At 46.3% G+C, this 26,345-nt stretch overlaps 1 protein-coding gene across 3 annotated transcripts in view; it reads left to right on the forward strand.

Moving 5' to 3' along the window:
* Positions 1–10,594: 10,594 nt before the first annotated feature.
* The window catches only part of LOC147629460 (uncharacterized), a 48,214-nt gene continuing 32,463 nt past the window's right edge, over positions 10,595–26,345 (forward strand). Inside the window, exons 1-2 of one of the 3 annotated variants that reach the window (XM_086812726.1) lie at positions 10,595–10,759; positions 11,264–11,426. In XM_086812726.1, the coding sequence (XP_086668852.1) occupies positions 10,664–10,759; positions 11,264–11,426 (259 nt within the window). In that variant the 5' untranslated portion in view covers positions 10,595–10,663. The remainder of the gene's footprint in view (positions 10,760–11,263; positions 11,427–26,345) is intronic. The other 2 variants (XR_015267955.1, XR_015267954.1) reach the window with 2 other exon arrangements.

Here is a 26,345-nt window from a genome sequence, read left to right on the forward strand (position 1 = left end):
AACTTAGCTTCATATTCGCCCTAATATGACGGTAGAGTTTTCAAGGTCTCGACTTTGCTGCTCTCCAATTTTTCTGACCCTGCATCCCCTATTCACTTTTTAGCTCTAGGTCAAGTGTTTTCTGGTCAAAATCCAACTCTTAAAATGGAGGTTTAATGGTACCCTCCTCTTCCGTTTTCTGCATCTGTTTGACTGCTTCCCACAATTTCTTTCCCCATTCCTCCTCGACCTCAAGAATGTTTGTGTTTGGGATTATTATAGTTTCTTTTTCTCTTTCGCGTAAGTTTTCCTTGAACTCTGAGAGACTCTTGCTCTATGTGAACTTGTTCATGACCCATTTCGTTTTCTTTTTCCATGTCTTCTTTCTCCTCTTCTTCCAATTTTGGAGAAAGCCCACTCGTTGGTTGGTCTCTATTTTCATGTGTTCTGTTGGTCTCAAAGTTGCTTTAGCTAGTTAGTTTGAGTTGTTGTTCCAAGGCTTATGCAGCCTCTGTTAAGCGTTTAAAAACCTCTAACTGCCTTGTTTTGTGAGCCGCGTCAGGATATTTCCTCCATCGCTCTTCTAACATTTTTAGAGGTTTCAGTCTCGCCTCGTATGCGTGTAATAACGCTTCCAAGGGTTCGAAGTGCTTATCGACTAAGACTGACCCTGTTGGTTGTTTGTCTTTTGTTTCAGGCTCTTTCTTTTTCTCTTTTTGTTTGTCGATTGTGCTGTTTTTGTTTAAGTTTTCACTGCCCTCTGTAATTTCCTCAGTTCCCTGTTTAGTTTCTTCTTTTTGCTTTCTTCTGCTGGCCGCTCTCCTTGCACGCCTAGCTTTCCAGCTTTCTTTGGATTTTCTACTACCTTCACTCGGTGTTGATTCTTTTTCATCCTCTCTCTTTGACTTGTCCTTTGCCTTAGCTTTAGCTCTGGTGATGGCCTTTAACGGCACAATCACGTCTGACTCTGAAGAGCTTTGTGAGCTCGTAGCTGGCAATATTTCTATCAAATTGAGAACAGCTATTCCTTTGCCTTTGTTTTTAGGTTTTTTTGGGCAATCTGGCACAAAGTGTTTGATGCCACAATCTAAAAAGAATCTTGCCAAAGGTGGCAATCCTTGTGGTGGAGGTGGTATAGCTGGCATAAGTGGGCGGTCCTTTCTAGGATGTGGACAATCTCTCACTCAATGGTCCCCTCCACAGTTGAAACATGGCCCTAGAGGTGCTGCGGCGGCAGGTGGTGGTCCAGATCTATAAGGTTGTGGTCCTGGTTGTCCTCCTCTTATACCTCCTCCATTGGTAATGAACCAAAGTGTGTTCATATCCATATTGAAGTTTCCTTCAGGAATCATGGTTGGTGCCTTGTAGGGTCCTAGAGAGGATGAAGCATAGTTCGTGGGATCCTCACTACTCTTCACCCGTAATAACTGATTAGAACCAAGGCTCCATCATGTCCTATATCCTCAGGTTGGAGATACCTCACAACAGCTGCTCCTGGCAAAGGAGGCTGATTTCCCAACATTGGTTGAGCTCTTTCTACCCCCGGATTTGCATAGTTTGGGTTTCCAACTCTAGGTGCATAATTTGGTATTTGTGGTGCACCCATGGGTTGTTGAGCTATTCCCTACTCTCTCATGTACCTAATGCAATGGTAGCACTCAATCGTTTCATGGTTGGTCCATTTGTTATAGAAATCACACCACTTGTCAGTGCATGGGGTCTTAGGCATAGGATATGTCTGTTTTGGTAGGCATTGGGAGGTCGGATGATCTCCCCCACACACATCACATCTATACTGTCTTTGTGGCAGTCTGAACATTTGACTCATCCTTTTCATCACTAACTCAGCAATGGCCTCAGCCTCTGCTGGACGACTTTGTTCGGTTCATGTTGTGCTTGCTGAGCTAGATGATGCAGCTCGTGTAATAGGCTTGTCCTTCCCATAAATATCACAATTATCGTCCAAATCAATTGCATCATAAATGCATTCATTTAGAGTTGTGTGTCTTTTTGCATACAAGTCTGCGTGAAGAGATTTGTTAAGCAAGCCTTTTAAAAAGATAGAGACCAGCTTATCTGGATCAGGCTTCTCCATTTCAGGACATCTGGTAATGTATTGATGGAGGCGGTTCACGCAATCTCTTATGGACTCTTTCTCAGCTTGTTTAAATTCGTATATGAGATGACTGACACTATGCTTAATGCCAGTTTTTGTGAAGGCTCCTATGAAGTCTTTTTGAAGAGCTTCAAAGTCTTTAAAAGCTCGTGGATCCAATGTTTGAAACCATGATAGGGCTTTACCTTCTAGAGTCGGCCCAAATCCTTCAATTAAGACGTGGAGATCGTCAACCTCTTCAGCTCTGGCCACTTTCTTGAATGAAGCTAAGTGATCGTAAGGATCTCATGATCCACTAAATTTCTTAGCCCACTTCTGAAAATGCGAAGGTCGTGTCTTATTCCTTGTGGGCCCCCATGGGCGATTTTCCAGGCCTAAACCCAATTATTCCCATTGTGGTATGATATAAAGGTGTTGGTGGTCTTGGTAGCCCTGTACAGTCGGCGGCTGGATGACCACTCGAGGCATATGAATGACTAGGGGCTGGTGATCTAAAACCTAATGATACGCCCGTCTAGGTATTCCACCCATGAACGAAGGTTGTGGCCCACTCAGGGTTGGTCTTGGTGGTGGCATTGGAGTTGGAATCGGTGGTACACTATGCGAAGGTTCTACCAAGGTCATAGGAGGTCTAAACTCAAAACTTGAGCTCTCTGAAGGTTCTCCCGTATGTGCAGAGATTGGCATCTCCATGCTCGTGAGTTCTCCCAACTCGCTCTCTAGCATTATTCTCCACTCTAATCCGAATTTATCCATGAATATTATGTGATATCCAGCTTCAATATCCGCACTAATATAGACATACATGACTTTTTCGTCTTCTAGGCAGTACATAGGAGGATTATCTCTCAAGTAATAGAAAGTTGTCCCATGTCCTTCTTCCTGTACAAGGCTTTGTTTACATCATCTAGTGGAACTCTTTGAGCCCTCATAGAATCAGAAAGTTTGTACCCTATTGGTGCCGAGTTGGGTGGCCCTTCATCTCTTAATAGATCCATTCCTGGTATGGGGTTGCCTAAAGCATCCACTTTATCAGGATTATCTATCATGAGGTACATTGCTCCATCCTTACCCATGTATCTGTTCCCTTGATAGTTAACCCATGGTGCTGGATCAAACTCAGTGAGGTGATCTTCTATCTTGACCAAATCAATATTGTTTGGGTCTTTGTAGATTTTAGCATCAACATGGTTAACTCTCTCATACCTGAGTTGGGTATTGTACTCCAACTCTGTTCCTAGATTAGACACTTGGTTCGAAGACGTAGTAGCCATGCTTGAATTTGAGTCCATCTCGTAAGCAAAGTTTTCTAGTATAGGTGCTCCCTGGCTTTGTGTCCTAGCTGTGCTCTCTAAGGTTGAAGCCCCGCTTCTAGAGTCTTTTTCGGCCAGACGCCCTGATCTAATGTACACTCCTAATCTTAGGTGCATAAGGCTTTATTGAAGAAGAAAAATTGTACAAGAAGAGCTTTCTACCTTGTCAAGTTTGTCGAAGCTTGATGCTCCACTTTTCCCAGAGTTTGCGCTCAAGTGTTTGTTCCTAAAAAGGAATCTTGCTTAGATTGGGATCAACAAAAGAATTTTTGAATTTTGACTGGACTAGAATGATCGGTATAATGATAGGAAAGCAACAAAATCAATCAGATGTAGAAATTCTTAGGAAAAATTGGATACGCATATCCAATTTGACAGCTCAGATTTGCCAACTGATTGCAAACACTTGCTCCCTTGACTTTTTATATCACTCCTAGTCTTTTAGAATGTGAAAATGATGTCTTGATTGGTCAGGAACCCAATGGATACGCTTGTTTTAGCACTTTTTCACACTACAATCCTTGTAGCCTTAATTTGAAAAGTGAGTTTTCAAGTCTAAGGATAGAATTGTGATCCTGGTAGTGTGTACTTGATATAGCTGATCCTTCAAAGCCTAATTTCTCCTAGGTCAAATTGGACACACGTATCCAATTTTTCTGGAATATTCCAAGGTTTTGACCTTACCAACATGTATTCCTTATGTTAACAAGAAAGTATGCCAAGATTAAGCTCAATTGGATTCCTGTTTGCCACTCAAAAGTGAGTTTCAGCAATAGTTTCAGAGTCAAAATTTAGTGCAAATTTATCTATTGAGTGAGAATTGATGACCCTAAATTTGCTGTGATTGCATGGGAATGATATTTATAATGTGCTTAATGCAAAAGTATGCTTATCCAGTGATTTTGACAAGTCTCAATTGGATACACGTATCCAATTTGTCTTGCTCAGATTTGCAATTTAGCAAGTGGGATAGCTTCCTATGACCTTGTACAAGAGTCCCAAAGTGTTTTAATGAGAATTTAATCAGATTTGAGACCAGGGATCTATGAGTACACAGGTTTCGACTTTGCAATCACTAGATAGGACACTTTTTGAACTTTTAAAATTCTAATTAGCAATCTGAGACCATCCCTGTGTTCCTGAGAGCAGAGGCTTCAATCTGATATCTGTGTATCCAATTATTATAGTGATTTTGATGAATCTGAAGTTACAGCCTCTTTGAATATGGTCTAAATATGCTAAGTATGCAATATCATCAAAAATTGACTCTGTCTTGGCTAGTTTAAGTGCAATTTAGACCAAATCTGGCACAGTTTTGGTTCTATCTCTTGGTCTTAAACTCACCTTGAGCTCATATTTGATGTGGGGCATGTGGGAAGTATGTGCAAGGCAGCTATGATGTCGAAAATGGGCACTCTTCACAGAAAATTTGGGTACGTGTATCCAATTTCACCTTGTCAGATTTTGACTCTCTTTGTTTCTGTTGTTTCCCCTATGTCTGCTGAGTGTGCTCACCAATTTTTAGCCCAAAAGGAGTTTCCTAACTCACCTAAATTGAACTAAATCCTTATTGACACTAAATGGCTTTTTCAAGCATTCCCTTGTGCAACTCAAGTTCCAACTGGTTGATTCGGGTTTGACTATGGAAAGCATTCTTCTTCTTCACCAAAGAGGCTTTGTGAGTAATTTCAACATACCCAAATTGTGATAAGATACACCTTTGAAATTAGGCTCCTTTCACATTACAAGAGGTGGGCAAAATTAATAGGCTCGTGTTTTACAAAAATCAATAGGCCATTGGCTGGATAATTACATGGGTTTCACAAAGGTGTAAGCAAAACTACAAGAAAAATGAGTGTTGCCATCTTTTGTTCACCGGATGCGGTGACCTCTTGCTTTCGTTTGTGCCGGCTCACCCAAACAACAGAAGAAGCTCCTTCCTTCTTCTCTGCACACACAGAAGCCCAAAGCTCAAGCCTTGGCTTCTCCTAGAGTGGTTGCACGCGCGCGTAGACCGGCGCTCTGATACTAGTTAAAGAGCACGACGGCGTCGAAGTGGTGCGTGTGCGGGTGCACGGAGAGGAGAGTGCGACGAGGATGAGACTGTGTGTGGGTGGAGCTAAGTGCAAAGGGCACTCACTCCTTATTCTTTTTCTATATATAAAGAATAAGTGAGTGGATCAGTGAGGCCAGTGGGCGGCCGGACACTGGAAGTCCGTCCTGGGGCAAGGCACATCCACCTTTATCCCCCCAACAGCTTCCTGGCAGACGAATGATGAGAATGTAGGAATACACATGTGTATAAAAATTCCACCTTTTTAGCTAAAACCATTGAACTTTACATTGCTCCAAATATTTTATTAAACAAAGAACAAAAAAATGATTTGGGAGATCTATTCTATTAGAATAGTGCGTTTAGGTGTGTGCAACGTGAGATTTTTATATATACTTGTGTAAGCCATGAGTGTAGGAGAAAATTTAAACCCTATGTGTGTGTAATTTTTGTGTCTGAGGGCTTGTGCCCTTGGGCTTCACCAACCACAGCAATACGAGTGGAGGGCATGACATCATCATCATAAAGCAAAGGTGCAATAGTTTGAGGATCTTCTCCAAACACACAATATAAAGGAAGGTATAGCAGGAACAAATGACAAGGGGGGAACAAATTAAGTTGCTACATTGGGTGTGTGCTTTCCTAAGTTTGAGGTTGTGTTTTCAGTATTGTGTAGAGAAGAATATCATGCTTTGCATGGGTACATATAGGGTACCCACATCATGTTTTTGTAGTATTTTAATGAATTAAGATAGTTCTCTCTCTCTCTCTCTCTGTGGACCTATGTGTGTGGGAGGCTTGGAGTAGAGGGAGATAGAAAGATGAGCAGCTTGTATTCAACCTAAGATTTAGAGGGAGGGAGAGAGAGAAAGAGAGGACCTCAGTTGGGCACGTTGTGTCTTGGCAGGCAAGTGAGAGAGATGAACACGCAAGCTTGATAAGAGAAGGCAGTTGGGTTCTCTATGTGCTGGTGGGTAGGTGAGGAGCTTTAGAGAGAGAGAGAGTAGAGAGATTAGAAGAGAGAGAGTTAGAAATTAGAATCTAACCTTTTTTTAATGCCACATGGGTGGCATTAAAATAAAGCTACCTATGATCGAGTTTTAGTATGACAATAGGTACCTATGATTGAGATTGTCATAGGTGCAATCGGAGCAAGCGAAGGCGCTTCATAGCAACATAAGGGCGCACCACAGGGGCGGGCATGTCATCACGCATATTGCTAGGTCCTCACGTGTGGAAAATGCTTCATTAAATTAGATGAGTGTCAAACAATGGTTCTTGCAAACCTTATTAAGGTACCTTAATAAAATAAAATAAATATTCTCTCTCTCTCTCTCTCTCTCTCTCTCTCTCTCTCTCTCGGGGATCTCCACACAAACATAATTTTCTCTTCTCTTTCTATCACAGTTACATACATGTACGTAGGTTGCTTAGCCTCTTCATGTAGATTATAGAATAAAATCTATTATGATATATATATATATATATATATCATATGATCACCACACCATGCTACATCAACTCTCTCTCTCTCCCTCTCTCTCTCTCTCTCTCTCTCAATCACCGATAGTACGATATCCTCTTGGAGGCGGGTGCTAGGAGGCCTGATAGTCACATTAGGCCTGATAGTACGATATCCTCTTGGAGGCGGGTGCTAGGAGGCTAGAACGACAATGGCGAGGGGCCACGATGGAACGGATGATGTCATGGCTAGGTGGTAGGATGGCGAGGGCTTCCACATGGCGATTGCGATTGGCTAATTGATGGTGATTGCAGTAGTTCAAGTGCAATGGTTGATGGTTGGTAATTATGTTGTAGGTAATTTGTTGTTCGAGGTAGTAGCTCATGTGCCAATGTGTGCTTTTCGTACTATATGTGGTAGTATTCCCCATTCTACTCAAAGCCATTGTGCTCTATGTTGCTTGTTTTCCTAATGTATGATTTACTTCCAATAGTTCTTTTGCACAATTTTTGTGGGCATCTCTTCTCCTTCCCATGCGTAGGATCTTCTTGTGCTTCTTGGCTTATTCTGGCTTAGTAGGATAGAGAAGGAATGGGCATGGGTAGGTTGCGTTACACTAGGCGTGGGCAGGTTGCGTTACACTAGGTTAAAAACAAAGACCACGCGAACCTCGCCCCCAAACTAGCCTCTTACATAATTTTCTTAAGAGATCATGAGAGAGAGAGAGAGAGAGAGAGAGAGAGAGAGAGAGAGAGAGAGAGAGAATATATAGTTACTCTCCTTCATGCTTGTGAAATCGCAGAGAGAAGATGCTATTAACGGCAGCGCACAACTGTTGTGTGCTTTTCCACGACTATGGCTGGGCTGTATGCATCTACTATGACCGCCGTTTAGGAGAGCTTCCTACGCAAAAGAAAGCAAATGATGGATGCATAACCAGCTCTGATACTACTGAGAGGCTACCATGAGACCTGTTAGAAGACAATAGGGCAACTCTCCGCCCAACCGTTGAATATAGACCCTAGCCGACCTTGGCCGTCCACACATGATCGGACTCCCCTGAATTGCCCGACTCCCCCTAGTCCTACCCGTGTCCTAACATATATATACCTTACTTGGTTTCTTCTTTTGATAACACTTTGTATATCATGTATAAATCTTACGTAGTTTGATGCATCTCTTTCATATACTACTATATACGTACACCATTGGGTGTATCTTGCATGGTTTGATCTTTGCATGTATGCTATGTATCTCTATGTTGACACATCATTGTCATATACAAATTTCATGTTCCTTTGCACATTAACTCAGTTCAAATGTATTGTAAGTGGGGGACTTTACTCCTTCTTATGATGTGCTTAGTCTCTCCTCCCTCCCTCTTTCTCCCTTTCCCTCTCTCTTTCTCCCTTTCCCTCTTCTTTGTCTCTATGTTCGTGTCTCAAATTTTCTGTGGGGTTTTTTACTTTGAGAGTTGGTATCACTAAAACAGTAAAAATAGGATCCATATGGCTAATTTTGTGAAAGATTTTCATAAGACTTTAGTGCTATTGTTACATGATAGCCTAGTTTTGTAATCTGTAATGTATATTAATGCAAAAGATTTGTAATGTATTAGTTTATGCCAATGACGTTGTGTGAAGTTTTTGGGGAACCTCAAACTCAACTTGTACATGTGTACATGAGTGTTGTTCATGTTGTGGTAAAGTCATGGGAGCATCCATTGACTCAGTGTGGGCGTCGTGGATGTAGCAATCAAGCTAGGGGCTTTGATGGAAGTGTATGTGCAGGAAAAAATGATGAAATTCTGGAAGCACAGCTTGTCCGGAGCGTGGTCGGCTGGAGATGATATCAGCTGCTCGGATGTTTGGATATGTGTACGCGTCCCCAAGGATAAGTGAGCATTGGAAGGTTGCTATTTGAAGAGGCATGAGGTGCATGGGCAGTTAATAGATAAGGGGCCAAAGTTGCCTTTGCTTTGGTGTGAAAAGGAATAACATGGTGGCCATTTTTCAAAATAAAAAATAATAAAAATAAGGATGAACGTTGCCAGCTGGTAAGGTTGGCATGGAGCTTTGAATGGCTGCCAGCGGGTTCTCTCCAGAAGCTGGCGAAGCAAAGGAGTCGGCGCGCGGGCTGCAGACAAGAAGAGTATGGTCGCCTTGTTTAGCAGGGGGGGCTCTTGGGCGTGTGCAGCCATAGGCGCAGAAGGGCAAGCGATGGGGTGGCTAGCGACTGAGGAAAGAGCCGCCTCTGGAGAGTGAGTGAGAGGAAAGGAGGCCGCCTATGGTACCTGGCGTGGGGGTGCGAAGGTAGAAGAGGGAGAGTTTGGGCGTGGAGTGTGGGCCTGCTAGTAGAAGCCACTCCCACAAACAGGTGCTGACTGCTGCAGCTGCTAGCGACGAGAAGGCTGGATATATTGACACTGGTGTTGGCCGGTGGCTGGGACGACAGAGAGGCTGGCGACTGGCAGTGAAGCAGGTTGCTGCGGCTGGTAGCTGAAGCAAAGAGAGAGGGAATAAAGCCTGATAGTGCAAAGGGATCGCTCCAGTGAGACTGGGTTTTGCTTTGAGGACTGGCAGTGTGCTGGTGGTGTAGGAGGGAGTGGTCTTCAGCCGAGGTGCAGTGCAGAGAACGAAGAGGGCTGCTGCAGAAAAGCAAGAGAGTGAACAGATTTGGAGCGACCAGGAGTTGGAGTGGGCTGATTGCGAGTGAAGCTGATGTCTGGGATATCCAACTCTGTAAAAAGAAAGGTCTGTTCTGAAATATAAGTCTTGTTCATGCTCTTTGGTCTGGTGTTCTGGTGTGTTTGCATGTGTGTGTGGAAGTGTGGCACTCTATAAAGGCGTAGACAGCTTTACCGCTTCCGTGCCATCAACGTGGCATAAATTAATACATTTACAAAGGCCTCCCTTGCCATCTTCTCCAGGCCCACCCCCTCCCTCGTCCTTGCCATCGCCCCCTTCATCCCCTCCTCCTCCTCCTCGTCCTCATGGCCGCCCCCTCCATCTCCTCCTCCTTTCTCTCCTCCTCGCCATTTGCTTGGCGGCCTCCCTCTCCTCCTTAGTCCCGAGCGCTCTCCCCGTCATCTTCAACATAGGTCGGTGGCCCTTTAGCTTGTACAAAATATATACACTTGGCCTTTATTCTTCTTCGCCAGTGTGCGTGTAGAACCACCAGCTATTCTCAGTGCATTGAAGATCCTCCTCTTCTCTCCGTTTGCTAAGAGAGAGGGGATAATGGAGCCGTGAAGAAGGGTTTTGAGGAGTAGGCGAGAGGAGAGAGGAGGCAGAGTGCCTGTCCACGATACCCATTAGCTATTGAGAACTGCCAAAAGCAGTTACCTTGCCATTTTTAGCGACCGTTCGCTCCCCCCCCTCTACGTTTCGGGACCCTCAGCAGGATCTGGTGCGCGAGCTTGGAACAACTTGCAGGAAACAACCTTTTAGCTCCCCATATGCTTCGTCGAGAAGCATGCAGAAGAGCCCAAACACACGAACACACATCTAATCGAATCGAATCAAATCCTTGCTAAATTAAAACCTTAATTAGATGCTCAGCTTGATAATTTGATGTGACGTTCAATTAATTAGTAAATGGAAAAAACGTTTTGGTGCCTTATTTTGTGTTAGTGCAACAAAAAGCTAACAGAAAGCCGCTACCCAAGCACACTAATATATTATTTAATCGACAATAATAGTCTCTGCGTGTAAACCATAGTTTGAAGTGTTCAGTGAAGCATGGCGGGTGTACACGACCTCGAGACTTCTCTCGACGATGCCGTGCAGGAGATAAGCCTGGATGACCAAAAGGCTGTCAATACCACCGAAGAATCCGTAAGCCGCTCTGTTTATTCTTTCTGATTAGGATTTAATCCTTCTGGATCAGGTTTTTTCAGTTTGAAAGCTTCTTAAACCCTCTGGATTAGGGTTAATCTGGTTTGAAGAGGCGTGTCGAGGCTAGCGCTAATCAGAAAGACTCATTTATTTTTCGCTTTCACCATGAATAAACATTAGTCTTTAAATCGAATTAGAGCGCTAATCCTTTATCTTTATACGTAGCCATTGCATAATCTATGCCATTTTGGCTTTCTACATCGTTTAGCCGAATCGTTAACGCCACCGCCATCCCTCGAAAGCACGATGTTAGGGTTTTAGTATCCTTTAGCTGAATCCAAGAATATGAGAGTAGATGTGTTAGCTGTTAATGCCGCCCTTGAAGGTATGATGTTATGTAAAAGTGGCTGCTTTTGAGGGCATGACGTTTTTGTAGTCGGAAGGCATGGCTTCAGATTCTGAGTATTTATGTCAAATCAGTATGGAGAATTTTTGAATTTGCAGGAGACAGTGGAGGCAAAGAAAAAGAAGAAGAAGAAGAAGAAGAAAAAGGCTACCAACACCGATGAAGGTGGTCAAGTAAAAGCTGCATCAAATGGAGCATTAGAGGGTACCATCCCGCTCGAAGATGAAGAAGAGGATATGGAACCTGGGGATGTGTCAACAGGTACACAAGGGTCAAATTTTCACCAAGCAAAACAGTTAATTCACGTTCATCATTTAAAAAGTTTTATTGAGTTAATCTGATTTTATCTTGAAAGTTTCTTTTTCGTTACTAAGTATCATTAATGTGGTTTTTGCATGATAGAGTCTAGACAGCCTGCTCAATCACAGATCCCTTATGGTGTGTTGGACAATTTTTATGGCCTTGAGGATCCCACAGCTTGCATTCCTTGCTTTTCCTCTATTGGATGTTTTGTTATCTTGATCAAGTTGCTCTTATTAATCCAAAGGGAAGCACACATTTCACAAACTTGTGTTTTTCAAGGGGAGTTGCTGTGCCATGATTGCCTCTGATGGGCAAGCCAAGGTGCTCTTCTTTTTCAGAGCTATTAGAATTGTGTGAACTCCTCTCTCTCAGAAGGTGGCATGCTGGAAAGCAAAGACACACATGCCCCAAACAAAGCTAGCTTGATTGCAATATTGGGTCGGCTTACTGCCCATGGGTCTGCCGGTTGTCTAGCTGTGGTGCGTCAGTGCATCCAACCACGGACTAATGTATCTCTCTCAAAATCAAACTTCCTCACCTGGGTTCACCTATGAGAACTGAACTTTTCACCAACCTTCAGATAAATCCCTCTTAACAAGGGATGCATTGTAGGGCGCGGGCTCTTAATTGTGATTGTGGTACTACCCAATACTAAATTCTTGCCCTCATTTGATGCAATTTTAGGAAGGCCATTGCTTAGGTCGATAATGGTAGTTCATGATTTAGGCAAATACAAGGTTTAGCTAATATAAACCATATACGTGAAAGAGTGCACAGAGCGGAAGCAGAGTGGCACTAGAATGTGCTGAACAGAGAGTGCAAGAGAGAGAGAGATATGGAGAGAACTATGCTGAATATACTGAAGCAAAACAGTCCCAAGCAAGAGGCTACAAGTCTCATAAGTGAGGGAGCAAAATATGTACAAGATTGAATGAGAAAAGAGAGGCCAACACCCACTATTTATAGTAGAGGGAAGGCTGGCCGACTGGAGCTGCAAACAGGCCGACTGGAGCTACTGGACATGGCCGACTGGAGCTACTGGACATGGCCGACTGGAAAATGCCAGAAAGGCTGTAATATGCGGAAGCTTCGGAGAAGGATCGGTACTTCAAAACTCAGAAAACAGCACTCTTTTCGCGACGGAATTAACGCACAAACTGAAAGATGATGTGCAGAAAATAGAGAGAGAAGGGGGAGATGGAGAAGGACACAGTATTGGGTCCCAATTACCCTCTGTAGGGCCCCCACCACGGATGGTGTATTTGCTTTATTAGAATGATGTAAATCTGAAACAAATACAAAGTACTTGACCTTTTCTTGGCTGGAAAACCTGCCCTTGACCTTCAGTCCTTCACCCCTTAGCTTTAGCAAACCCTTGGCTGTCCTGGCCCTTGAATGCTTGAGGCTCTTAGTGAATTGTGAGATGATCCCATTGAGATCTTGGCTTGGGCTTTTATACCCCTCCTATCATCCAGTCGGCCTGCTCATAACAGCCCCACGACTGAGTCTTGTAATAAATTGTGTTCACACTTTAATAAAGTGTTTTCACACCTGTCCAGCCTGCGCATGACTCTGGGACAGCCCCTGGCTGCTGGGCATGCTGCGCATAGGTGTGGGACTGCCCCCCCCACACCTGGCCGCCTGCTGTTAGGGTTTCAGTCTCTGTCGGCTGCCTGTCCAGAGGCTCTGGAGCTGGCCGACTGCCCCTCCAGCCCTTGCCTTGGCTGGTGGGCAAAGTCTTGGGCCCTCCTGGCCCCTTGGGGGTGGTTCTATACCTCCCCCATGCCCATGCTAAGTATGCCAATGCAAAACCTTGCCCTGGGGTAGCCCTATGGGCTGGCCCCATCTCTACATGCAAACTACATGCCTACAGAGTCCTGGCATCCAGTTGCAAACCAGATACTCAGCACATCTGACATCATTCCAGAGGGAGACTCACAGCGCGGACTGGCACTGCTTCATGTGCAGGACAATGCACACCTGACCTTGGACTCATGTGCAGGACAATGCACACCTGACCTCGGACGACTGGGATGGATCCCTGGCTGACTCGTCCCGGACTGGGCTCACATGGGACCAGTTCACCATCCCAGGTCCTGCACCTTCTGTACAGAATGTCTACGTGGCATCCAAGTGCGGGATGCACGTGACATCCCCTTCTGCTTAACTTGACGGAAGCTGCATAGCCTCCAAATAATCCGTCAATAAAGCCGGATAATCTTCGAAAAATTCCTTGTCGAGCCATACCGCTTCATGAGTTCCTCGGTCCTGAAACTTCGTGAGGAACTGTCGTAGTCTTCGGCCTGAGCCATGCTTGAAACGGTGCAGAAGGATCTGTTCTGGAACCATTACTTCTGCTTCATCAATGATGTCTGGTTCCGCTTCGTCTTTGACCTCTGAAGGGGGTGGACCTGCATATGGCTTTAACCAACTGACATGAAATACATCGTGCATAGTCCAACTCGGAGGTAGCTTTAACTGCATAGACACCTCATTAATCTTTTTCCGGATGGGGAATGGTCCGAAGCTCCTGAAAGACAACTTTGGGCATCGCTTGCCCACCTGCTTCAATCTTTGCTTCATAATCCGAAGATATACCCAATCTCCTTCCGAAAACTTCATGTCCCTTCGGTCTTTATTGGCCTGTCGAGTGTAGGCCTCTTGCGCTTTAGCCAATCTGTCTTTAACGGACTCTAGGATCTCCTGGTAAGACTCCGTCACTCTGTTCGCCTCCGGTACTGAAGACGACGTCCTGGTTAACAACGACTGGAAAGGTCTTCCAAACGCTGCCTCATATGGAGTCCTGCCAATAGCTGAAGAAAAAGAGTCATTTAAAACAGCTTGAACTAAAGGCAAAAACGATTCCCACTTACCTTGCTGATCGTGGACATAACACTTCAGCACATCAAAGGCCAACTGGTTGTATATCTCTGTCTGGCCATCTGTCTGTGGGTGGAATGCACTGGAAAAATTCAACTTAGTACCAAAATTATCAAACAATGCCCTCCAAAAATGACTGGTAAACTTGGCATCTCGGTCTGACACTATGGTCCTAGGAATCCCACCAATCGGGTACCAATGCCGAATGAATAGCTGGGCAACATCCTCGGCGGTCACATTGGCCCTGCAAGGAATAAGCATCACAAATTTGCTGAACCTGTCAACAATAGTCAAACACTGTGTATTACGCTTACTCGGACTGGGAGGCAGATTTGTGACAAAGTCCATCGAAATGTCTTGGAAAGGACCCTCAGGAATTGGCAAAGGCTGTAACAACCCTATCTTCTTTCCACGAGGAGCTTTCACCTTTTGACAAATGTCACAGCGTTGTACATAAGTAAACACATCACGCCTCATCTTTGGCCAATAGTATTGCCGTTCTAATTTCTCCAGAGTCGAATTCATGCCCCTATGACCACTTGTAATGGCGTCATGGGCATCATGGAGAAGAGCTGCCCGGAATGATTTCATGACACACAGTCGGCCTTTGTAGTAAAGCCAACCATCGCGTATCAGAAAATGGCATGGTCCTGTGGCATCCAATGCCTGTTCCCACTGTGTACCGAATTCCTCGGAATCCGCGTACGTGTGCTTCATGTCTTCTAGTCCTGTACCAACAAGGTCAAGTCTAGTGGTCTGAATCGCAGCTACTTGTCCCTTCCTGCTCAAAGCATCGGCCACTGGATTGGCCTTTCCTGGAAGGTACTCAATCATGCCACCAAACTACTGGAATATCTGACTCCAGCGGTGCTGTCGATCACTCCACTGTGCACTTGGCATCGTCTGAATCCAGCGCAATGCCTGATGGTCAGTGCGAACCTCAAAGTCACGGCCATACAGGAAATGTTTCCAATGTTTCAAGGCCTGTATAACTGCTAGGAGTTCACGATCGTAGACTGAGTAATTCTTTTCGGCGGGCAGTAACTTATGAGACATGTAAGCTACTGGATGACCATTCTGTTGCAACACACCTCCAATTGCGATGTTACTCGCATCGGTGATCACCTGAAATGGTTCGTCCCACGAGGCAAGGGCTAGACAAGGCGCTTCTGACAAAGCCACCTTGAGGTTCTGGAATGCCTCCAACGCTCGTGGAGTCATTCGAATCTTTTGCCTCCTTGTTTTCACTCCCTTTAGCAGATCGGTGAGGTCTGCCGAGAGATCAGAAAACTTGTCAATGTGGGTGGAATATGCCTGGCATATACCCACAAATGATCTAATGTCATAAGCAGTCTGAGGTACTTCCCAGTTAACAATCTCGGCCACTTTAGCCGGATCAAGTCGAATGCCTTCGGCACTGATTATATATCCCAAGTAATGTACCTGGAACAGATAAAATTCTGACTTCTTTTCATTGATATAGAGCTCGTTGCTTTCCAGCAACCTAAGGACTTTCTCCACATCAATGTCATGCTGCTCAACTGTAGCTGAAAATATGAGTATGTCGTCCAAAAATATGAACACACACACTCCAATCAACTCCCGGAAAATACGCATCATCATGCGGTTAAATGTAGCTGGGGCGTTCGTCAAACCAAATGGCATGACCACAAATTCATAGTGGGCCCGTTCTGTACGGAAAGCTGTCTTGGGGATGTCCCCTTCAACAATCCGAACCTGGTGGTACCCACTCTTTAAATCCAATTTAGAGAACACCTTAGCTCCATTCAGCCTCTCGAGAATATAGTCAATTCGAGGCATCGGGAATCGGCTCTTGATAGTCAGCTTGTTGAGTGCACGATAATCGACACACAACCGAGAAGACCCATATGTCTTCTTGACAAATAAGATCGGTGCTGCAAACGGCGACACGCTGGGGCGGATGAAGCCAGCTTGCAACAATTCGTGGAGTTGGCGGTCCAACTCCGATTCCATTGCCTTAGAAAGGCGATACGGAAACTTGCTCGGGGGTTCCGAGCCTGGGAGGAGATCAATCTTGTGATCCTCCGGTCTGGACGGGGGAAGTTGGGGAGGGAGACTGTCCCGAAGAAAAATCTTCTGGAACTTTTCATGGAGAACCGAGTACTTCTCGGAAGCACTGGCCACCGTCTGGGCTGTCTGGATGTAAATCATCGCACACTGTGCGCCTTTCCTGACTGCTCGCTTAGCCTGCAAGTGGCTTATGAGCGGAAAGTTTGGAATACCTGGCTCACACTTAATGGTCACAGGGGTGTTTGACACATTCCGATCAATCTGGAACGTGTGCTTGTCCCACTTGACATCAGGAAGGAACTTGTGAAACCACTGGATACCCAAAATTATGTCTGCTCCTACAAGAGGGGCAACCATAAAATCACGCACAAACTCTATGCCCTGAATGACTAATTTAGCACCTAGAGCTTCATACTTGACGCTCGTAGTCATACCTGTGCTAAAACCCTCAACTTTTTTGTCCACCGGAGTGAGCTCGAAACGGGCACGCCTAGCGGCCTCTTCCGTGATCACATCCTCCGTGCTGCCGCTGTCAAACAAGACAACGACTCTCTGGCCACCTATGTAGCCAAAGGACTTGAGCAATTCGTTGCGCTCATACTCCTGGTCATGGGCGCCCTTTTGCTTATCTTCGAGCTCCCGGCTAATAATTGCTCCAACTGAAGCACCGGGGGTTGAAGAACTAGGGGTAGCCACTGGGGTCTGTGTGGGAGCTGTGCTCACCACGGAAGCTGTGGAGGCGGCGGCGGGCTTTGGAGGCTTCTTCGGACAATCCCGAGAAGTATGTCCTTTTGTGTGACAAAAGTAACATCTACCCTCCTTCCTGTACTGAGCAAGCTCCTCAGCACTCAACTTGCCACCTGTCTTGCCTGCCTCCGCTTTCTGGTCTGGAGTAAGCTTAGACGCATTGTTCGAGTTCTTGGAGCCAGAGGCTCCCGGGCTCTGTCCTGGGGAAGACCCCGTCTGGTTCTGGCTTTTACCCCCCGAGGTGTTAGCCTTGGGAGAAGCCGGCTGGGAAGTCTTGGGCTTGCCACCATTGTGTTTCATTTCTGCACTCTGCGCAAGCGAGAGTGCGTCCTCAAAGGTGGTTGGTCTAAACATACGCACCTCCCATTGGATGTGCGTGTCCAGGCCATACAAAAACTGCCCTTTCTTGTCCGCATCAGATAAGCCTAATTGTAGACACAAGGTCGAAATTCTATTGGCAAACTGAAGGACTGGTTGCGCATTCTGACGCGCACCCCTGAACTCGTCTTCGAGTCGCTCAAGGTAGTGGGGCGGTAAAAACCGTTGCTTAAGGTCACGGACGAACTCGTCCCACCCATAAGCTGCCATACCTGATCTGGTGTGGGCATGAGCCCACTGAGTCCACCAAGGAATGGCCTCACCTTCCAAATACCAACTGGCTAAGATCACTTTGTCAATATCTGATTTCCTAACTGCGGCAAAGTAAGCTTCAAATTGATGTAACCATGAATACAGAGTAGTGGGATCGAGTTTACCATTATACTTACTGAAGTTCATTTTCTCGGGAAAATGATTCGAGGGCGCCGCCGGTGTCAATCTGGCGTCCAAAGCTCGGAGGTAACGCTCGTGTTCCACTCGTCGCATGGCTTCGTCTTCTCGTTGTCGAATCTCCAATGCCCGTATCTGCATCTCAAGCAAGGAGCTTGACTGCGGCTGTGACCCCTCGAGAGGGTCCCTGTGACGAGGATCTGGTATCTGGGGGACGGAAGGAGAGGGAGGAGGAGATGGAAAACGCGACGCTGGAGAGCGAGAACGCTCCTCCAGAGCCAAAATCCGCGCCTTCTGCTCATCCAACTTGGTTGTCTGGTCTGCGATTGCTCGCATCATCTGCTGGAACATGTCTTGTACACTCAAGCCGGGTGCCCTAGCTGGGCTGCCTGGTGCACTCTGGTCCCATGGTTCTGGTTCTCTCTCGTCGCCGAAGTTCGCCATAGCGGGAAAATGCAGTTCCTTTCCGGAACGCAATCTGACCATCCACTATCTGTGTGGGAGACTTCCGGAGGCTTCCGGAGGCTAAAAACCAACCGTCCTTCGAGGGACAGGAGTCACTCCGAAAGGGGTAGTCCACCGGCGTCTAAAAACCAACCACACGAGTGAAAAAATTTTCTGGTTTTCTTTGCTGAATCTTCGTCCTTGAAGTAGGCTCTGATACCACTGTAATATGCGGAAGCTTCGGAGAAGGATCGGTACTTCAAAACTCAGAAAACAGCACTCTTTTCGCGACGGAATTAACGCACAAACTGAAAGATGATGTGCAGAAAATAGAGAGAGAAGGGGGAGATGGAGAAGGACACAGTATTGGGTCCCAATTACCCTCTGTAGGGCCCCCACCACGGATGGTGTATTTGCTTTATTAGAATGATGTAAATCTGAAACAAATACAAAGTACTTGACCTTTTCTTGGCTGGAAAACCTGCCCTTGACCTTCAGTCCTTCACCCCTTAGCTTTAGCAAACCCTTGGCTGTCCTGGCCCTTGAATGCTTGAGGCTCTTGGTGAATTGTGAGATGATCCCATTGAGATCTTGGCTTGGGCTTTTATACCCCTCCTATCATCCAGTCGGCCTGCTCGTAACAGCCCCACGACTGAGTCTTGTAATAAATTGTGTTCACACTTTAATAAAGTGTTTTCACACCTGTCCAGCCTGCGCATGACTCTGGGACAGCCCCTGGCTGCTGGGCATGCTGCGCATAGGTGTGGGACTGCCCCCCCCACACCTGGCCGCCTGCTGTTAGGGTTTCAGTCTCTGTCGGCTGCCTGTCCAGAGGCTCTGGAGCTGGCCGACTGCCCCTCCAGCCCTTGCCTTGGCTGGTGGGCAAAGTCTTGGGCCCTCCTGGCCCCTTGGGGGTGGTTCTATACCTCCCCCATGCCCATGCTAAGTATGCCAATGCAAAACCTTGCCCTGGGGTAGCCCTATGGGCTGGCCCCATCTCTACATGCAAACTACATGCCTACAGAGTCCTGGCATCCAGTTGCAAACCAGATACTCAGCACATCTGACATCATTCCAGAGGGAGACTCACAGCGCGGACTGGCACTGCTTCATGTGCAGGACAATGCACACCTGACCTTGGACTCATGTGCAGGACAATGCACACCTGACCTCGGACGACTGGGATGGATCCCTGGCTGACTCGTCCCGGACTGGGCTCACATGGGACCAGTTCACCATCCCAGGTCCTGCACCTTCTGTACAGAATGTCTACGTGGCATCCAAGTGCGGGATGCACGTGACAAAGGCTGGGAAAAAATCCAAAAAAAATACTAGAAAAAGGGGTGGCCAGCCCACAAGTAAGGGCCATGCAAAAGGGACCAAATGGGCACCATAAAAGAGCAGAATTTGGAGATGAATGTGCTAACACCCTCTCTCAGCACCGGATGTTGAACAAACTCCGAGAATCCGAAGATGAGGAGCCAAGGAAGCTTGAGAAACCGGCTTGGTGAACAAATCTGTAGCATTCTCCGCGGAAGGACAATACTCCAAACGCAAATCTCCAGCAAGAACCCGTTCACGAACATAGTGATACTGAATCTCAATGTGTTTCGTACGAGCATGAAACATAGGGTTCTTGGTGATGGCGATGCAACTCTGATTGTCACACCAAAGAAGAGTAGATCCGGTAGGAGGACAGCCGAGCTCCTCCAATAATCTCCGCAACCATATCGCCTCACATGCAGCATAACAAACTGCACGGTTCTCTGCCTCGGTAGAGGAAAGCGCCACAATAGGCTGCTTTTTACTGCTCCAATAAATGGCTCCAGACCCAAGTGAAAAAACACAACCAGTGGTCGAACGCCGTGTATCTGGATCTCCAGCCCAGTCTGAGTCAGACCATCCAACAAGAGTACGTCCTTGGCCATAAAAGATGCCAAAATCTAAAGTGCCACGCAAGTACCGAAGAACTCTTAGAGCACACCGCCAATGCTGTTGACGGGGTTTGGATGAGAAGGAACTCAATAAACTGACTGCGAAGCATATGTCCAATCGGGAGTAGGCCAACCACACCAAACAACCGACGAGAACCCGATACTGTCCTTGATTAGTCCCTGGAGAAGCATCAAGTGAAGAAAGCTTCTCACCAATATCCATAGGAGAAGATACTGGTTTGCACCCAGTCATCTGAAATCTGTCGAGAATCTCCCGAGTGTACTTCTGCTGAGAGAAGAAAATGCCCTTCGAGGTCTGCCAAATCTCAAAGCCCAGAAAATAATGCAAGAGGCCAAGATCCGTCATCTCAAACTCTGTCTCCAAAGCATCCATAACAGAATGGATCCGCACAAAATAAGAGCCTGTAAAGATGAGGTCATCAACATAGACCACAATGATAACAATCAACCCCCTCTCAAGGAGGATATAAAGGTTCTAATGTGCGTGAACCGCGTAGGCCGAGCTTCTGAAAGAACTCATCAATCCGCTGGTACTGTCATGTGCACACACATGTACATGCTTCTCATAGAGGCTAACCCTAAGGAGGCAACAAGATAAAGAAGAGAAGATCAGAATAGAACCAGATTTTTGGAGCATTTTCTATGGAGTATCTTGTGGAGGGACACATCATTAAATTATTTGTCCAGGAGCTGGCCGACTAGCAGTCAGCTAGTCCATGGGATATTCTCCAGCCTATAAAAGGCAAGTTTGCTCATTGTTTTAATCATTCAGCCCCTTGTTGGCTGGGTCATAGAACTAGGAGTTTGTTTAGGTATTTTACTACCTTTGCAAGGCAGCCCATGGCTGCAAGGATTTATGTACCTTTTTGTACCATATGAATATACTGAATTTCCAGCCATCTCTCTCTCTCTCTCTGTCTACTCTCTCTTCTGTCTGCGTTTTTGCATCAGCATGTTCTAAGTGGTGTTTAGGGCTGAAAGAAGACTCTCAGAGCTTTCGCATGTAACATTGGTATCAGAGCATCAGGCTCAGCAAGGCTAAACCCTGATTCAGTCCCATATGAAGGTGTACAAGTCCAAGGTACAGGAAAGTGCACAGGTACGAAGCCCAAGGCAAGGAACACAAGACTGGGAAGAGCTCCCAAGAGGTTGGTTGGTGGTGTTCCACAAAGCCCAAAGGGGATGGCAGTCCAGTGAGCCAAGAAAGGCTTTCGGGCAATGGTTCCAAGGGAGGATGATCCTCCAAGGGGTGGAGTGAGAGTGCCAGACTCATTTCTTAGGAATGAAGACCAAGACGGTGTTCAGAGACAGGGCAAGAACGGATTGGGGTCTTGATGGAACAGATGCACAGATCTTATTCAGAGTTAAGAGTGGATTTGGGACCGGGCCGGGCATTCAGTGAAAAGGCTGCCAGAGTAGGAAGGATGATAGAGGAACTCCGGGAAGAGAATGGGACGATGACAATCATCTAAGAAGCAGATTGGAATCCCGTCATCAAGTTTAGCAGAGGGGGATGTCATGTGCACACACATGCTTCTCATAGAGGCTAACCCTAAGGAGGCAACAAGATAAAGAAGAGAAGATCAGAATAGAACCAGATTTTTGGAGCATTTTCTATGGAGTATCTTGTGGAGGGACACATCATTAAATTATTTGTCCAGGGGCTGGCCGACTAGCAGTCAGCTAGTCCATGGGATATTCTCCAGCCTATAAAAGGCAAGTTTGCTCATTGTTTTAATCATTCAGCCCCTTGTTGGCTGGGTCATAGAACTAGGAGTTTGTTTAGGTATTTTACTACCTTTTCAAGGCAGCCCATGGCTGCAAGGATTTATGTACCTTTTTGTACCATATGAATATACTGAATTTCCAGCCATCTCTCTCTCTCTCTCTCTATACTCTCTCTTCTGTCTGCGTTTTTGCATCAGCATGTTCTAAGTGGTGTTTAGGGCTGAAAGAAGACTCTCAAAGCTTTCGCATGTAACAGGTACCAAGCCCGCGGAGCTTGCTTTAGACCATATAAAGCCTTCTTTAGCCGGTACACATGATCCTGTTTGCCTGGAACAACAAATCTTGGCGGTTGATCAATATAAATCTCCTGTGTAAGCTCTCCATTCAGGAAAGCCGATTTGACGTCCATCTGGAAAACGGTTCATCTATGATGTCTTGCAAGTGCAAGAACGGTGCGAATGGTAGTCATCCGGGCCGTCGGAGCGAAGGTCTCATCGAAGTCGACACCAGGGCGCTGAGCATAACCCTTGGCAACCAACCTCGCCTTGTGCTTGTCCAAGTTGCCATCAGCTCGAAACTTTGATTTGAAGATCCAACGCACACCAATCACCTTACGTTGCAATGGCCGAGGCACCAAAATCCAAGTGCCATTCCGTTTGATAGCATCTAGCTTTGCCTGCATAGCACGACGCCAAGGCTCATGTGAAAGAGCCTCGTCTACAAAAGTGGGATCAGAAGGACCATTAATGATAGTAGACATAAGAGCATAATTAACAAACATGTTACCCTCATGAATTTGTTTCCCTATAACTCTGGAAGAATGCCAAAGAGAACCAGGCGGAGGAGCAGAAGGAAGCTCACGTAACCCAGAATCACGAACTGTCTGATAATACCAACCAGGTTCTGATCTGCTTGAACTCGACGGAGGAGGAGCAGGGTCATCATCATCTAACTGAGTATCCTGAGTTGGAGGTGTAACAGAAGCAGCGGGAGGAGGAGGAGGAGGAGACGGAGGTGAAGGAAGAAGAAGCTTACCACCCCCCTTTGAAGATGTAGGAGTCTCGTCGAACACCACATCACGGCTCACAACAACTTTACTGGCCTGAGGATCATATAGACGATATGCCTTGGACACAGTGCTGTATCCGAGAAAAGTCATGCGCTGAGACTTCGAGTCCAACTTGGAGCGGTGCTCCTTAGGCACATGAACATATGTCGTACACCGAAATATCCGGAAATGAACAACGGAGGGCTTCTCACCATGGAAAGCCTCATATGGAGTTTTATCGGGAAGACAGGAGGAGGAGACCTGTTCTGAATGTAGACAGCAGTGGAAGCCGCCTCAGCCCAGAAACATCGAGGTAATGAAGAATGCTCAAGCATAGCATGGGCCATCTCCATAATGGTCCTATTCTTTCTCTCGGCAACTCCATTCTGTGATGGAGTATATGATGTAGTAAGCTTTCTCTGAATGCCATGTGTCTTGCAATATTGCTGAAACTCCTGGGATGTGAACTCACCCCCTCCATCGGTCCTGAGAGCCTTGACCGAGTGACCGGTCTCTTTTTCCACCTCAGCTTTCCAATCACAGAAGTTCTGAAAAGTCTCATCCTTGGTCTTCAAAAAGAAAACCCAAGTATGTATGGTAAAATCATCCACCATCACTCACGAGCATGTACAACGCCTTACTCAAAGACGCGGTACTCATAGGACCACATAAGTCTGCATGAATGAGAGTAAGTGAGAAGATCTGTGTGTCGCCTCCTTCGAAAAGGCGGCTTGGTGTTGCTTCCCCTGTAAACAAGAGGAACATGCAGAAGATGGAGCCTTGATGGTCGGTAATCCCTCAACCAACCCATCCTTTGAAGCTCGCTGCAGAAGCTGATAGCTCAAATGGCCAAACCGAGCATGCCAAAGAGCAGAAGAAGCACCAGAAGAAAGCATAGCGGTCAACTTGTAGAGACCACTATCTTGGACTCCCTGAGCCAAGATGCTACCAGTCGCCTTATCATGAATGGTAATCTCATAACGAGAAAAGATCACCTCCGCACCCTGAGCTGTAAGAGCACTCACTGACAAAAGGTTAAAAGCCAAATCTGGAATATACAGAACGTCAGAGAAGTACCTCTTGTCCTCGTTAGAAGGGAAGATGGGGATAGTGCCATGTCCATGCACTGGCACAGAAGAAGAATCACCCAGAGTGATCTCGCCTGATCTGGCAGTGAAGTCCTCGAACCAGTCTCGATGGGGTGTCATATGAGCAGTAGTAGCATCGCTATCAACAATCCAAGACCGTGACTGAGAAGTCACAAGAGCAAGTATACGCCGAGTACCTGCTAAGAGAAGAATGCCATCATCCTTCTTGGGTTGAGACACCGCCGTTGAGGAAGAGTTCTTTGCTGCTTCATCACGCTTCTTCTTGTGACATTGGGGTGACTTGTGACCCTTCTTGCCACAATAATGACATTCAATGTCCTTATTCTTTGAAGATTTGTTGTCTTTATCCTTGTCGGAATCCTTGGAGTTCTTGTCAGAACCCCCTTTTCCTTTCTTTTGTTGAGTCTTCCCTTTATCTCGTGTTGCCAAAGCTCCATCAGGGCTACCAGAGGTGCCAGTCCGCTCCTCAAAGCGAGACTCAATCTGCATAACGGAGGGGAGAACTTCCTCCCAAGTAACTGGAACAAGACGAGGAGAAGAAACAAGAGACTGAAAGTATGCATCAAATCTCTCTGGAAGTTTGGAGAGTAGCCGAATAGCCATGTCCTTTGTGGAGATGTCCTTGCCACAAACAGCAAGCTCGTCTCGGAGATCTTTCATCTTCGAGATGAAAGCAGATAAAGATGGAAAGGCAGAAACTGATAAGTTCATAAGTTGCTTTTCCAACGCCAAAATCCGATCCGGAGACTTAATCTCATAGAGATCTGCAAAAGCCTTCCAAACTTCATGTGCAGCATTTGCTGTACGCACATGAGAGAGAACATAATCCTGACAGCTCAACATCAGAAAGGAGAAAACGCGTCGATCATTCGACTGCCAAATATCAAGCTGTGCCTGAGTCGCACCACCGGAAGCAAGGGTGGGAGGGGTGGCATTGGCCGGTGTAACAAGCCAATCCCAAAGATCCACGCCACGCAAGGCTGATTTCACCTTCACCTTCCATAGGGTGTAGTTGGAACCATCCAACTTCGCAGACTCAGCAAACATATGAAGAGAAGTCGTTGCAGCCATCACAAAAGCTTGGGCTCAATCTCAAAGAATGCACAAACTCTGAAGAAGAAGTGTCCTCCACAAGTACCAAGAGTGCCACCAAAGCCTGCAACACCAGAGACCCCCTCTGCAAAGGGGAAAGCACACTGGAGAGGAAAACGCAGCACAGAAGGCTGCTATCCTGAAGAAAAATAGGCCGCCTATGTCCAATCTCCACGCGGAAAGAAAACACTGATCAGAAAATACCTGATGGCTGCAATTGGTGAAGCCAATCTGGCAGAGAAGTGACCAGCAGTTGCTGTCCAGAAAATGCAGCAGCAAAGGGCTGCAGATCTGAGAGAAAACGCAGAGGAGAAGGTGCTGAAAACAGGGCTGAATCTGGGGCAGCAAGGAGGTTGCTAAACCGGGAGCGATGATACCATGAAAGAGTGCACAGAGCGGAAGCAGAGTGGCACTAGAATGTGTTGAACAGAGAGTGCAAGAGAGAGAGAGATATGGAGAGAACTATGCTGAATATGCTGAAGCAAAACAGTCCCAAGCAAGAGACACTACAAGTCTCATAAGTGAGGGAGCAGAATATGTACAAGACTGAATGAGAAAAGAGAGGCCAACACCCACTATTTATAGTAGGGGGAAGGCTAGCCGACTGGAGCTGCAAACACGCTGACTGGAGCTACTGGACATGGCCGACTGGAAAATTCTTGAAAGGCTGGGAAAAATCCTAGAAAAAATACTAGAAAAAGGGGTGGCCAGCCCACAAGCAAGGGCCATGCAAAAGGGACCAAATGGGCACCATAAAAGAGCAGAATCTGGGGATGAATGTGCTAACAATACCTCCGTGTGGGTACTGATTCTTCCCCAAAAACCACGGGTCTTCATGCAATAGAGCTGGTACAACAAGTACAACTCTCCATTTAGCTGGTACAAGTACAAGGGTTGGTATAGCCGGTACAATGGTTGGTATAGCAAGTACAAGTACAAGGGCTTGTACAACAAGTACAGTGGCTAGAAATCATAATAGAATGATTGAATACCCTTGCCTTCAGTATTTCTTCGCGATGGAAGCCTCCAAAACAGTCCCCAACAACCGGTATTC

This window comes from Cibotium barometz, chromosome 18 (genome assembly GCF_041138505.1).
Source record: "Cibotium barometz isolate CiBa-2024 chromosome 18, ASM4113850v1, whole genome shotgun sequence".
Lineage (NCBI taxonomy): Eukaryota > Viridiplantae > Streptophyta > Polypodiopsida > Cyatheales > Cibotiaceae > Cibotium > Cibotium barometz.